This window comes from Cinclus cinclus, chromosome 22 (assembly GCF_963662255.1).
Source record: "Cinclus cinclus chromosome 22, bCinCin1.1, whole genome shotgun sequence".
Taxonomy (NCBI): domain Eukaryota; kingdom Metazoa; phylum Chordata; class Aves; order Passeriformes; family Cinclidae; genus Cinclus; species Cinclus cinclus.
In genome coordinates, this window is record NC_085067.1 from 9,627,320 (window position 1) to 9,642,921 (window position 15,602).

General features: G+C 46.7%; 1 protein-coding gene across 2 annotated transcripts in view; it reads left to right on the top strand.

The window, feature by feature from the left end:
- The window catches only part of AUTS2 (activator of transcription and developmental regulator AUTS2), a 774,806-nt gene that overhangs the window by 703,880 nt on the left and 55,324 nt on the right, over positions 1–15,602 (top strand). For both annotated transcript variants that reach the window (XM_062507061.1, XM_062507062.1), the window contains exon 6: positions 3,432–3,480. In XM_062507061.1, the coding sequence (XP_062363045.1) occupies positions 3,432–3,480 (49 nt within the window). The remainder of the gene's footprint in view (positions 1–3,431; positions 3,481–15,602) is intronic.

The window sequence follows — 15,602 nt, forward strand, 5'->3', positions numbered from 1 at the left end:
GGATCGGAGTTGCCGCACACGCCCGTCCCTCCCGCACCGCCATGAACCGCGGGCCCGCCGCCCCGCGGAGCCCCCGGACAGCAGGTAACGAGCGGGGCGGGGGTCGGCACGGCTCCTGCGGGCCCCGCGGCGGGAGGGAGCGCCCGCCGGGCCCGGGACGGGCCGGGGCGGAGGGGGCGGCGGGGCCGCGCTGGCTCCGCGGGCAGGTGCGGGGCCGCTGCAAGTGCCGCGGCGGGGCCGGGCCGTGCCAGCAGTGAGTCAGGCTGCGCTGTCGGGACAGGAAATATTTTAGTCATACATCCCCCTCGAACGGCAGCACATTCCTTGGTGAGGGAAAAATACTCTTCGGGTCATTTTTTTTTTCTGTTTTTTTTTTTTTTTGTTTTGTTTGGTTTGTTTTGTTTTGGGTTTTTTGTTTTTCTTTTCTTTAAGACCAGGGATTGCTGACTTGTTTAATTTCGCGGTGAAAAGGACTAAGCTGCGCTTGGAACAAGCGGATTTGTAAGGGAAAACGGCCAAAGTGCGAGGAAGAAAACTGTGTATCACCAGCTTCAGCTCTGTGCAGGAGAAACCGAGGGCAGAGCACACCGGATAACCCGGTGCTGTCCCCAAATGTCACGGTGCCAGCACGGTGCTCATCAGCTGCTGGAGTAAGACCCGGGAAGATCGGGATAAAGGGAAGCGAAGAGAGAGTTGCGCTTGGCTGGTGTAGGGGAAGGGAGAGCCGAGCTCCTCTCCGCCGCTGGAGCGGCCAGGTTCGGCCGCATCGCACCCACCGTGCACATAAAGGCACTTTGTTGTCTGCGCCGATTCCTGTCAGTACGGAGCGGGGTTTAAGTCGGCGCTGCACAGGCACTAAATTTCATCCTTCTGGGGTAGTGCTGAGTTGTTGCGGGTTTTTGAATCAATTGGGCTTTTTGTTCCTTTGGTGTTGTTGCGTGATGTGACTGCCTAGCTGTGGAAAAATAATAGTTGAATGGAAATTGGTACTCTGCGTGTCTGCTGGCAGGGATTGTGTTCGCTTCTGTATCGCCGGTACATAACTCAAATTGTTATTTTGTATTTAGAGACCAATTTTTGAGTAAGGAAACAGGCAGGCCAAGTTCATCTCACCGTTCCAGCCAGTTTGGGTTATTTTCATGGTAAAGCAGGGAGTGTGGTTATTTCAAGTTGCTCTTCCATTCGGTTGTGTGTGGTCAGTAATGCAAAATGAGCATTGCTCTTGAATGTGCTTTGTTTTAGTAAAATAATTCATTTTTTAGACGTATGATACATGGATAATCGTCTGCCAGGTTGCTCCGGAGCAATCCTCGGGCAGGCTGTGTTCTGTTCGAGGTGTGCCACTTCCAGGTGTCACAGCACTGTTTGTGACTGGGATATGCGATAGCGCACGAAAAGATTGCACCAGAAAAACCATGGCTTAAAAAATAATCTATTGGTTTATGCTTGGCATTAGAACCATTAGAGCAAACGTCTTAAAAAGATGTTTTCCTCTTTGTAGTGCTTGGAAAAATCAAGCGAATAGGAAACATGAAGCTTGCCTGTGCTGTTTTGTTTTGAAACAGTAAAATAAAGTAATAGCTGAGACTGTAGGAAGTTTGTGTGGTTTTTAATATTGGATTTTCTTTCTAAAAATGAAGGACTGGTTCAGAGAGTTTTGACTTCAGAGGAGAGCTCCAGTTGAGAAGACAGCAGCTGAAATTCACTGGGAAAGATTATTTTTAAGCAGGCTGATTGGCAAGGGTAGGAAAGCATTGAGACTCTTGGACTAATACTGGACTGCTCTTTGAAGCACATGGCCTTCTTGATCTCTTCAATTTGTGCATTATTCACATATTTTCATTAATTTAGAGAAAGTCGTCACTGAATAGTAAATCCATCATTGGGTAATAAATCCAGTGTTTACAAGGTATTTAATTGAGACAAAATGCATCAGCTCGGCTTTCAAATAAGCCAGCAGTAATCTAGTAAATTTTGTCTGGAAGTCTGAAATAGAATAAAGCTGTTGTAATAATTAATCACAGAAATCTTGTCTGTGACTTACTTGAGAGCAAACCAATTTTTTTCAGTGTATTCTTGCACTGCGATGCACAGACTGAGCTGTGTCTACTAATTTATCGGGAGTTTCACATGGAAGTTTTTAGTGCAGTCGAGATAGTAAATGTATATGTTGATTGTCTGGTGATTTTCATCTGGTCTTGAATTGAGAAATTCCTTCCCTTTAACAAAAAATCCCTACAGCCCACTTTCTAAATAGTATTTTCAATTATTTTTCCTGAATCCATCAAGACAACAGTTGCTAGGGAAAAATTAAAATCTTTCTTAGTGTGTTGCATTTTAACCCTGTTTGCAGTGTTCTGTTCCTGAGCACGTTTTCCCTGTATTTTCCAGGAGCATCCTGTTTCTCAATGGGGCTGGGTTGGGAATTGAACATCTCTGTGGTTTTTGTGGGTGCAGAGGTGGGAGAAGTTTGAGCTGTAGCTGCTTCTGTGTGTTTTGTGCGTGTGCCCAAGCACAGCAGCACACATCTGGCAGAAACTGAGGGTTTGGTGCTTTTGGGCTCGGGGTGTTTGCAAAATGAACATTTTCAGTGTTCCTCCTCTGCCTGGTTTTGTGCCGTTGGAATTTCTGAAAGAGGGGGATCAGTGGTTTTGTGTGAAACTGAAATAAAGCTTTTTATATGGGTGTAGAGCCAAGCTGGCACCCTGGCATACAAACAGCAGGAATAGACAAGCTCCTAACACAATATTAAGGGGAAAAACCTCCATGGATAGAGGTGGCTTGATGAAAAAGAAAAGGTTCATTAGTTTACACAGCGAGGTGTCGAGAATCAGTTCTTCTGAGGAAGGCAAAGCTGACGTGGAAATACACGCTGATCCTAAATACTGACACGCTCTTTATTTTTTAAAGAGTTTGCAACAGCAGTTTATGAAATTACTAACCTAAGTTATCAACACTACTTCAAAGGTGGTAAAAATCAAATGCTCACACAGCAGGGATCCCAAAAATACTTTAAAAATTAAGAAATCTGCAGTTGTGGAAATTCCTGAGACTGGGCTGTCTGGAGTGAAATCATGACTCTTCTCCATCGCAGAAATCAATGTCGGAATGTACTGGATAATGGCAGTACAAAGATACAGTGTCTGTGCACCTAATGCTGAAGAAAAACCCCATTTCTTTATGAAATAGTCTTTCCAAAGAAATCTCTGCACTGCAGGGCGGTGAAGCACAGCCAAACAGCACCACCTCATGGACACGGCCTCGGGAGCCGCCGCTCTCTGTGCCCCTGGTTTTGTCTCCTGATTTGTTTCCCTAAAATATACACAGCTCTGCCTGTGCATAAATACACTGCTGTGCCTTCGGAAATCTATCACTGCTACAAAATGTAACTTCTTGTTTTTTCTTTTTTTTTTTTTTTATTGGTCTTTCAGGCATCTGATGCCAGCTCTGAGAAACTGTTCAACGCTGTCACAAATAAAGGTAAGGCTGCAATCCACATCCCAAACAGATTTATTTTCCTTTTTTCCCCACACGTTTCTTTTCATGGCAATTTCAATGGGAGATGAAATGTAACTTGTCTTGCAGAAATGTCGCAATCAGCTTGTTAGTGCTTTTTATGTTTCTCTGGGTATCAGACGTGTTCTGTATGCTTGGTAATTGCTTTGCTTAATATAAAATATAGGCTTTAAATAATGCATTGCCTGCCAGGTCAGAATTAATTTAAATAACAATATTAGGGAATAGTTTATTTTACAAATGGCTTTAATTTAAGCTCATTTAAATAACTGTAAGAGTTTTCAAAATGTTGTAACTTGATTGTTACTCATCAGCTCGATGATAGACGTGGAATTATGAATAGCCAATTTGCACTGCTGACAGTAATAACCAGCCAACGTTTAGTATTCACAGGATAATAGTCATAAACCATGGCTTACTGTGCTGTGTGCTTTCTGTAGAGTTAATAAATGATAGAGAGGGCCACATTTAAATATTCAGTATCCCATTAATTTCTTCCAAACAGCAATCCAAAGACAGAGCAGCTAATGATATAACAGTACATTAAGGGAAAATGTGCCCTAAATCAGTGCCCGTGAGCTGCTGTGTGGAGCTGGGCCTGGAGCACCCTTGTCAGAGAGACTCTGGGGAATCCTTTGGGTGTAATTCTCATTTTTGGCCTGGTTGGTGTTTTTGCAAGGAGGATGGAGGGAGCAGCTCCAGGAATGCGTTGCACAATCAAGTATCATTCAAAGCCTTGAAAACTGGTTTTACCCCAGTGTCCTGCTTTTCTCTGGCTGCACATGGGAAGTGCCTGGAGAAGGGTGAGCTTCCAGCTGTAAACCCAGACTTCTGTCTCTTGGGGTTTGGAACACTCAAGTCAGTTTGCATTGGAAGAGGCAGATTTGACTCGTTTGAAATTCAGGTGTGTTTTTGTTGGCCAGGTGTGGATTTGCTCAGTATTTGCCCTGTGTTCTAGTCCCCGAGTTTGGTTTGTTACTCCAGTGAGTCATTCCAGGGTTTCTCAGTGCCTTTTAATTCCACGATGCTGTGGTGGTTTAACTGGGGACAGAGTGTGACCCCGTTACCTTTGGGATTCCCATGCTGATCCGCTGCTGCTTCTGAAGGCTTCTGCTGCATATTGAATTATACCTGGACTTAATTGCATTATGGATCCATAGTCCTGTTTTTCATGTATTACCATCCTCTGAAAGTACAGTCTGGGTTATTTCTGTGGTCTAACCAAGTTATCTCACTTGGCAAGCTGATTTATCCTTTGTGATTAATGGCATTTACAGGTTCCCCAGGCCCCTCCGGAGGTTGAGAATAGGTGGCACAGCCATTAGAAGGGAAGAGCTGCTTGTCTGGAGTGACCCCAGGCCCCAAAACTACATGTGACTGCATCTTTATTTTGCTAATTTGCTGTAAAAAGCTTTGGCATTTGAGCAGCCCTTTCTTGGGGCTGGGCCAGGGCAGGAGAAGGCGAGGTGAATCCACATTCCTGGTGCAGGCCTGTAACCAGGGTGAGGGGCTCCTCTCCTCCCTGGGAGGTGACTGATGAAGAGTAGGCCCCTCTTCCTCTTCCTTTGCTTTTCTTTTTTTGACTCAAACACATTTCCCACATTCTTATTGCTGTTTACTTACAGAGCTTGATTCGTGGCATCCCTTTGGATGTGAATACCCATGCTTGACAGGGAGCCTTTTCTTCCGAGGTACTTTTCTTTGGTGATTTAGTTCCCTTGAACGGATTAGGGTTTCTTTGTGTAGCCTAAAATCAACATGGGCTTTTCGAAGCTTTGCTTGGGAAACCGTACACAAATAAGCTTTTTAGTTGATGGTAGATTATTCCTTTGCCCCTTATTTCCATCAAAATGGCATCTTTCTTTTCTCCTCCTGAGTTTCCCCTTAAAGCCATATGCTAATTCCTGTTGGTAACATGAATGACAAGGGAGGAATCAATGCAAATCCAGGTGCGGCCAAACTAGGCTGGCTGGTATTTTCTTTTTTTCTTTTTCCTTACGGTTTGGTTTTTTTTTTTTTTTTCCCACTGGGAGAAAGAGATTAAGCGGAAAGAGAACGGAAAAGCATAGGGGACAGTTTTGTCAAAGGGATTAGCATTCAGACTACAAAATATCAGGAAAAGAAGCTCAGAAAAACTCCCCTGTTTGGAGATAATGTCAGTAATTGCTGGCAGACAGGTGCTGGGCTCTCTGCCGGGGCTGGGGGGGCTGTTCCTGCTCTGAGTGCCGGCCCTGGGGAGCTCCGAGTGCCCAGGGGCTGTCAGTTTGATAAATTCCGAGTTCAGGTTCGCTCTCTGCAGCTCAGGCTGTTCGCTTCCAAGCCAGCTCTTCCCCACTGTGTTGTCCACGGCTGCTTTTGCCAAAAGCAATAAAAGTCATTCGTAAGAAAGGTCAGATTTGTATTGGGTAAATCGTGATGAAAGCTTCCAAGCTGCCAGGCTGGGAGGGCTGGGCAGGCTGACAGCATCCAGCCCTCTGTGTCCATGGCCACTCCTCTTGGATGTCCCACAGCCACCTGTGTCTCACACACTGCTTGGGTTTTTCTTGCCTTTTTTTTTTTTCTTTTTTAGTATTATTCATAACTGAAGTAGCAGAAATTACAGAAGTAATGTATTTACAGAGCAGGTACAAATCCCGAAGCATTTTATATCTCATATATACATTTTGCCTCCTTTCTGTCATTTTGTTACGAACTTCAAGGCTTAAGGTGGGCTCAGGCTCAAGGAGTGATGATTTTGTGTGGATGTATAATGTGGAACAGTCCCTCAGAAACACTAGCAATTTAAAAAATCCAGAGCCAAGTGAAATCTCCCCCAACCCTCTATAGAAGAGCTGATAAAACCCCTTTAGGAGAAGTCTCTCAGCTCCCATTTAGGACTTGGCTGCCCTTGGAGCTGAATGGAAAGGTGCATCACTGAATCCAGAAAGGTCCTGTGAGCTTTTGGGGGCAGCCAGTGGATGTTGGGTCCCTCAGGCTAGGGCTCATGTCAGAGCCAAGTGATGGAAAGGGCTGTGGGGCTCCCCCATCACCTCTGTGCTGCTACCACTCCTAGAGGTCCCCAGCACTCAGTGTGTCTGCAGCAGGGCTGGGAATTTGGGAGGGATGGAGCTTGGTCCCCAGAGCAGGAGTTCCTCTAGCTGCCACTGAATGAGTGGTCCCTGGTCGTGAATCAGAGCCTTGCATTCATTGGCTCTGGCAGGAGCACCTTGTAATGCTTAAATTACCCAGGAATATGGTTCCCTTGGGAATCCAGGTGGCTGTGCTGGGAGGTGAGCACCCAAGGGTCTGGGCCCTTGGAGATGCTTGACAAAGGAGCTGTCAGTGTCTGAATAAATGAGTTGGAGAAGAGCTGGCAGAAGAGAGCATCCCCCCCACCCTGCAGCTCCGGCTCTCCCTCCCTCACTCCCTGCGGGATGGCCCTTCCAGTTGGGATTGCTGCTTGTAGTCTGTGTGTCATCGAAGGAACAGAACTGCCCCACACCCTCTGAGGGTTTCACCTAGCACCATTAATCCCAGCAAAAGTATGGGGTTTGTTCATTAATTTTTGTAACATGACTTCTCAGCGTAATTAAATTCCATTATCTCTCAATAATTTAAATACACACATCTGAAGCTGCAGAGCAGGCAGCTCCTACTATGACTGTGTGGTTCATTTATGTTAACTCCCTCCTACATACCCTTGGAAAACAGCTTTTCCTGAAGGGAGAAGTAAGTCCCAAAGTGGTGAAGCTTCCATTTGTGCTGTATATTGAAGTTTGCCTTTGATCAGAAGCACAATTGGGCTGTTAGAGCTTTTTATGTTCAAATTGTTTACAGGATGTTCATGTAAACTTTATGAATCCTTCTGCTGCGTGGCACCACCAGCTGTCAGGGAAATATTTATACTCTCAGCTGGAGGTAGATCAAGGCATCTGGGTTAGGAGGCTTCACTGGTGGCTGAAATACCAGACAAATCAAGCCCTGGTTTTTTAGGCAGCTCTACAGCAATATCCTGCCCTAGGAAAAAAAAATAAAAAAAAAAAGAGACTGTTGTTTCTCCCTTTGGCTTCTGTGGTGAAGCGTTTCTTGAGGATCCTCTACAACATCTGTTTCTGTAAACAAACAGGGAGCTAAAGCTGGCAATTCCTTCCCTGCTGATCCCTTCACAGGAGTTCCTTGGCTGTGGAGAGGTGCTCTCACTCTTGAATAAACCATCCCCACAGCATCTCAAGTTGGATGTAAGTGGATCCAGTACTCCCATGTGCAGTGTTAGCCTGGTCAGTGTTCCAGAGGACTGGCTGGGGCTGCCTCCCTCCCTCCTTTCCAGGGTCTGAAGGAATCCACAGAACATGCTCACTTAGCTGGGGTGTGTTCTCAGCCTCACTTGCAGTTTTTGGGGTGGCTGCTCCCTGCTGCCTCTTCTCAGTGAAATGCCTCTTCCAGCACTGCCCTCCAGCAATCCCAGCACTGCAGGGAACCAGCCCCAGGCCAGCAAACCTCAGAGACTTCTGAATCATCCCAGATGTCTGGTTTTGTGGCAGTTCTGACATGACCCCCACAAGTGACACCCTGACAGTGGCATGTCCTCCCCTTTCTGGTGGAGGCTCCCCTGGTGGTTTTGAATCACTGGTTTGCTGGTGTTTTGTGGGTTTCAAATGCATTTTCAGTATTTTCCATATGGAAGTTCAGTGTCTCATTAGGGAGAGGCTGAGCACTGGAAAAAGCTGTGTGTTTGGAGAGCCTTGGTTTCTGCTACCCCTGTGTTAGATTAGAAGAGCTGCTGGGTCACATCACTCTTGACTTCCAGGTGAAGCAGAGAAAATGTCAATAAATGTCTTGTGATGGTGCTTTGTTCTGCTGCACAAAGAGTGAGGCAGCTATTCCTGTGCCAGGGACACTTTATCTGAGCAAGGAGCTTGTTCAATACATCCCTTATGGCTGCACCTCCTAAGCACTAACCACCCCTCTCCAGTCCTATGCCTTCCATGCCCTCTCCTTCTCCATGTGCTGCTAGTGTTTTGGCTGGACTGTGTCTGCCAGCTGAGCTGGGGGATGCCAGGGCAGAGGGGTCCCAGTGCTGGGAGGTGCCCAGGGCAGAGGGGTCTCAGTGCTATTCCCAGTAGCTTTAGGAAAAGGTCGCTGGATAGTGTGATGTGCCCAGAGGGGCAGGTGAAAGTCTGAGATAGCCTCTTCCAGAAATTTCAGATTCTTAAGTTGTTAAACTTACAAAATAGGAGCCTGTCAAGGCTTCACAGGTAACATTTTAAGTTAGTAATTCAGAACAAAAGCAGAAAGCAGCCAGCATGGTACAAGCACCCAAAGTACAATTGGCTTTTCCTGACCAAAACAGCAGAGGGAGAAGTTGCAGTTGTTGTTCTGGGTACCCTTGCCCCTTTGGGCTGGTATCAAGTACCCTTTGTGGTCAGTTGGTGATCACATGCCCCCAAGAGTTCATTTAAGGCTGTGGATTTTTGCAAAGTCAAGCTGTTCCAGGCTAGGGAGCAAAGTGGCAATATTTGCCAACACAGTTGTATCTAGTATGAAGGGAATATTTGTTTTGTAGATTAGTCTCTATTTGATTTTTTCATAAAAGGCATCAGTGTTGGGCTGTAAAATTGTGTTAATTGGTTCAAAAGAAGGTGGAAAACTTCTTAGGATAGTAGTGTTTTGGTGGCAGAGAGCCTGCCTTGCCATACTTGTGATTGGGGGACTCCAGGCTGGAGGCTGCTGTGAAATTTGGTGGATGGAGCATCATGCAGACCTCCCCTATCTGGCCTGCTGTTAGTCTCTCCCTTGTAATAAAATGTTATTTTCTCTGAAAATGTATGTTTATTTAACTAGGTCTCTTTTTGCTTCACAATCTGGATTCCATTCAGTCAGTTACCACTCCAATTAACTAACAATTATTTAACATTAACAGTAATTACAGACGCCAGTTAAGCGCCTACAGATGTCAACTGTTAGCTTTGTACCTAATCACTCAATGAAATGGAGAAAGTTCAACAAACATCAATTAGCCAAGCAATTAGTATGAGGTAGGAAAGAGCATGTTATCGTGTGTGAGCTGATTCAATTTATTTTATTTTGTCAGTAAAACACACACAGGCAGACAAGCAGCAATAAGTTGCTGAGATTAGATAAAGCTGTATTGTTTTGCTGCTTATACAAGATTTTTCCTCCCTCCTGTTCTCTCCCTTACATAGCTCCACTGTGCTTTGCCAGGCATTTGTTATCTTATCAAATGCATTTCATTTCCATTGGAAAAGCACAGCAGTGTCAAGTAGAGGGGCCACGTTTCCATCAGGTGTCACCTGAGCAGAGCCACTCCTGCCACAAGGCTCAGCCTGGCAATGGGTTTAACCTGGGTTTAACCCAGGAGTTAAGCCAAGGACAGCACACAATGGATCTGTGGTTGTAGGTAGCGTTGGACAAGAGGAGTTCCTTGACTGGATTTATCATTTAATGTTGGTTCTGGATGGACTCTGGTTCTACAGCCCCTAGCTTGGGTTGTAAGGGGACCACAGGACTCCCTCCAGGCCTGTGGGAGCACCCAGGGCACAGCTGGAGAGAGGGAACAGCTGGCACAGGGCATTCCTACAATGAGCCACTGTCACCCCCAGCCCTCGAGGGGAGCAGTGGTGCCTCCAGCAGCACTAAGGAATATAGTGGGGACTGTGTGCCTTGCGTGGCTCAAAAATAAAATAAATAGAGAAGGAATGGGCCATAAATTAACTTTACCTCCTTTACCTAGAGAGAAGTGGTTGATTCCCAGCCACCATCCAAGTTGCACCACCAGCCTCTTTTCTAGGATGAAGTCAGGAGAGCTGTGCAGAAGGTGCTCAGGGTGGCTATGGGGTACAAGGTTTGGCCAGGCTTCCCAAAAACCCAGCTGTGCCACCAAGCCTCCAGGTCACCTCCTGAGCCCTTCTCCCATAGGATCTAATGCCTCCTCACTTGGCACAATTACACAGCCTGAGCAAGGGCTGTTAGCTCCTGTAATTCAAAAAAGAAAAAGCCCCCCAAAATATCCCACATCCTACAGTCTTGACACTCTGGATGTCACTAGGAGTTTTGCAGGGAGAAATTGTGCAGGAATTGTGGGGGGTTTTTTGTTTTGGTTTGGTTTGTTGGTGTTGTTGTTTTAATAAAGTCTTAAAAGATGCTTAAAACCCAAAGCAAAAAGCTTTTTTTTCCTTCCAGTTCTCAACTGCCCCCCAAACAAGAATGTGTTTTGCCTTCAAAAAGGTTGGACAGCGTTTGGAGCAACCAGGTCTGGTGGAAGTGTCCGTGTCCACAGCACGGGCTGGAATGAGATGAGCTTTGAGGTCACTTCCAACCCAAACCATTCCATGAATAATCATCATCCTAACATACTTTAAATGCTTTTCCACACAAAATGATCCCACAAAGTCAGATGTTATTTTATGCAGACTGCCCACAAAAGCTCATGAAGTTTTATGAATTAGTCATTGTTTTCTCAAAGTGTGGGAATAGGAGCAGAGACCCACAGGCAGATCTCACTGTTGCTTTCCAAAATCTCAGCTTTTTTTTTTCCCTAGAAAAACACGATTTGAACATGTAAAGAAACTCTTCAGTGTATGACCTGAGTGCAATAATATTTGTCTGAGTAGGCAGAAAAACTGAAATCAAGCTTCCCAGTGAGAGCTGCCATGTTCCTTCTGGTGGCAAAGAAGACTTTGTGAGGAATGAGACTTCAATATGGTGAATTTTTAGCCTTCTCAGGGCTCATCACAGATTATCCAAAGGAAAAGGGGGGGGCTGGTTATGAAGGGATGCTGTGAGTCTGAAGAGATGGAGGGGGCTGTGAAAGAGCATTTCTGGGCTTGGGGACAGAATAAAAAGACTCTGATTTGTCCTTGTTGAAGCTTCAGCTCAGGTGTTGTGATTCCTTGCTCCACTGGCTTCAAACACTTGTTAACACCCAGAATTTACTTGAGTGCTCTTCTGGCTGAGCGCCGCAGGAATAAAACCTGGGACACTCAGCCACCCAGGATGGCTGAGATTTCCTTTTTTCTTATCCCTGCTGGATCGTGCCCCTTTTGCTGTCCCTGTCCCCAGCAGGTCCCATTCTCTTCCTCCACCTGGCTGCTGCCTTGGCTTGGCTTTGGGTGCCAAAGTTGGGCAGTGTGAGCTGAGTGATTTCTCACAGAAACCCAAACACAGGAAAAAAAAAAGGTAATTTTGTAATTTTGCAGCTAAATTGCTCAACTGAAAGAGTGAAAGATGGGGTGGGAGGGGGCAGAGCCTGGGCAAGGGCAGAGGGGCTGCCCCCACCAAAGTGCTGGAGGAACAGCCAGGATCAGGACACAGCTTCAGCTGCCACCACCACTTGTCCTGGTGTTGTCCAATGCATTCAGTTATTAAGTGTAACAGATTCTGTTTTCCAAGCTGGATGTGACTGACTGAGAGAGGACTCAAGTATGTCTGGAAGGGCCTTGCACAGTGTTCAAGTGGTTTAAAAAAACCCGTATCAGTGTATACTTAGAAAGTGGCAAACAGAGGAACAGATAAACTGAGTGAAGTGCCCTTTAGAGCAGTTAATGGCCTTCACTTCCATGTGCTGGGAGAGTGAGGTGGGAGCTGGGAGGGGGCTCCTTCTGTGAATTATCACAGAACTGTAGAATCCCAGAATGGGTTGGGTTGGAAGGGACCTTAAAGCTCACCTCACTGTCTCATTCCCAACCCCTGCCATGGGCAGGGACACTTTCCACTGTCCCAGGTTCCTCCAAGGCCCATCCAGCCTGGCCTTGGACACTTCCAGGGATCCAGGGGCAACCACAGCTGCTCTGGGCACTCTGTGCCAGGGTCCCCCCACCCCACAGTCAAAGCCAAAAATAGTGTTCTAAATATTGTTTCTAAGCCAAAAATATTGTTCCCAAGAAACCCTTTCCTTTCCTTTCCTTTCCTTTCCTTTCCTTTCCTTTCCTTTCCTTTCCTTTCCTTTCCTTTCCTTTCCTTTCCTTTCCTTTCCTTTTCTTTCCTTTCCTTTCCTTTCCTTTCCTTTCTGGAGCTGAAGACCTCAGCTTGCTAAGGCTGTTCAGAGTGGGGCCAGGAGAGAGTTCACAAGTCCAACAGCACAAGACCCAAACCCCACCAGAGCTGGGGTCTGTGTGAATGCAGCAGGATTTCCCCTGGCACTTGAAATCCTGGCTCAAGGCATACTCACAGCTTGCCCTGAGCTCTCCAGAGCCACCTGATTTATTCCAATCTCCTGTTCACTGTCAGAGGAGCTCCCCAAACCTCCTGTTGCCCCTTCACCTGTAGTCATTCAGAAGTCATGCATGGCATAGACCAAACCACCATCACCCCCAGCCCCCGTGGGAACCTTCCCTGGGTCACTTTGTGCTCTGAGGGTCCTTCATGGGGTTTCACAAACACTGGGGGGGTCTGGAGGCTTGGGGGATCTGGAGAACTGGGGGCACCTGAGCCAGCTCAGGCCTTGGTGACAGAGATGGGGAAGAAACTGGGAAGAGGGATGATGTGAAAGTGCTGCGGAGCTCCCACAGCCATTTGCTGTAGTTTCAAAATACCTCAAGTTAGTGGGCACTTTTGGAAATTAGAGGTAAAGGAATTTGAGTGGCTGGTAATAGAAAACAGCTGCTGCAGAACAAGCTGGGTCCTAAGGAAAAAACGACTCCATGGAAATGGGTCTGCCAAGTAATAAAGCCACAAATAAATACTTAGTTCATTGACTAGGTTGTTGGTCCCATAAGCACTGAAACTTCATTTGTTAAGAGAAGCAGCATTTAAAATCTGAAGCTGATGAGCAAGGCCCTGGTTTTGCTGCTGTTGGCTGAGTTTATTGCTGGGGTTGTATGCCTGGGGCCTGTGCAGCTTTCAGCAGGTGTGGGAGCTGCCTGGGGACCTCAGCACCAGTTTGTTCTGTCCTGTGATAATAACTGTTGGGTTTTTTCTTTTCTTCTTGCCCATGTTGCTGAGATAAATGATTATTAAAATCTGACTTCAGGAGTTTTCCAGCTCCAGGCAGGATTTGCTGCCCCTGGGGATGGGTGGGAAGCTGTGCCAGGAGCACAGTGTCTGCTGTGGATCTCAATCTCAGGGGTGGCTCAGCTTTGGAACTTCAAACACCAGCTCCCCTGGCACCCTGGGGTAGCACAAAGAGACTGTTGTCATTAAGGGAATTGCTCTCCCAAGGCAGTTGATCCTCAGGTATTTTGGTTAGGGAGCAAGGAGATACTTCAGGCTGTGATAGATGGAGAGTCTGATGTTTCTGACACTCCCTGAGAGAGAGCAGCTGGAATCTTTTTTCTTCCATCTGATTGCATCTAGGAGAGCTTCTTTAGGTACTGTTCTTCAGGTTCCCCTGATGCTTTTCCTGAGGTCTAAACAGGTCTTACATAGTTTTCACGTGGAAGGAATGGGGTGATCTCCTGGGTTCTCACCTCACCTCCTCATCAGGAAAGGCAGAGGAATGATCTTGGTCTTTGTTCTGGTCTTCATTAATTGCCAGAAGTTCAGCCTTGTGTTTCTAACTCCCAGTCAAGTGACTGTTGATTTGAAGATGAGGATTGTTGCTGTGTGAATAAACAGCCTCCAAAGCCTTTGGGATGTGGGGAAGATATACCATGTGGGTGGAAAGATGGAAAGCAGTCAGGGTTTTGGAAGGAGCAGTGTGGAAGGGTCTCTGAACACATTCAGGGATGAGAGCATGCCCAGCAGCAATCCTGTTAATCCTGGAACACGAGATTCAGCCTCTCTCACCACACCAAGAGAAATCCTATGGCTGCATCAGACACATTTACAGCCACTTCAGCCAGAGTCATTTTGAAAACGTGGTTCTTGGGCAACCAGCTCATTATAACCCAGTTCATACTTGAGCAGTCATGTCTGGCTGCAGACAGGGTGAGCAACCCTCAGAATACACCAGCAGCTGCCTGTAGTGGACAGAGGGGTGAGCTCACACTGGCACTGGGGATGTCCCTGGGCCTGTGGTGCTGCTCCCTGTGCAGCAAGAGAGGAGTCCTGTCATCTGCAGCCAGCCCTCAGCCACAGCCATGAGCAGACAGCTCCCTGTGTCTGCTCAGTGCAGGCTCCAAGGGAAATCATAATCTTAGGGTGCAGAGCCTTGCCCTTGACCATTTGAAAGGGTAAAGCAAAACCAACTGGCTCTATGGATTGAATTAGAAAACTCTTATTTCTGTGTTGCAAAGGTCATTTTTCTTGTGTAACAGCTTTTTTTCCATGTGACGGTCAGTGTTCCTTCTTCCTAAAACTTGGCTGCTGTTCTTGCTCTTGTATTTTCCCACTGGTTTCCCTAGATATGCTTTCCCCAAATTAGTGATCTGTGAATTTGTACTTGGAAGGTGCTTCTTTTATAGAGGTAGGTAAATTTGCATACATATTTTACAAAAATAAATATCTTCTTAAAGTGACCCTCTGGAAGTGTCCAAGGCCAGCAGGCTGGATGGCACTTGGAGCAAGCTGGTCTAGTGAAAGGTGTCCCATGAAAGGGGGCTTGGAATGAGATGAGCTTTGAGGTCTTTTCCAACCCAACCCATTGTGTAATTCTGTGATTCTTTAAAAGATCATGGCTGCCCTCAGAGGCTGTGATGCAGACAGGATGTGATACTGAGTTTGGGTAGATAAAGCCCAGTTTGATCAGTCACACAGGTCAGAAGCATTTCCCAGTGTGACCAGCACGATGGTGCCCGAAGATGTCCTCTCTGCAGAGCCTGGTGCTGTGCAGTGCCAGGTGTGTTTGGGGGCCCCATGGGTGTGACACCATTCACTGACCAGTCCCATGGACACCAGGTGACACCCACAGAGCAGCAGAGAGGACTTGTGCCCTACCCTCATGCTCCTCAGGTCACTCCTGAGAGCTGCCTCGTGGGGTGATGAGCCTCTACAGAGCTGCTTTTCCATCAGCTTCTGGATCTGCTCTGTATCTCATGCTGGCTCGTAGTCTGAAGTTCCCATTCCACAGACCACTTTTGGCCCTGTTTGCACAGCCCCTCACTCTGCACACACCAGGCCCATGGCCAGGACTTTTGGGAATCACTGTAATACAATTAAATGGTGATAATAATCATCTGGCAAGCTGTTCCACTTGTCTGGAAAGGGCTGGG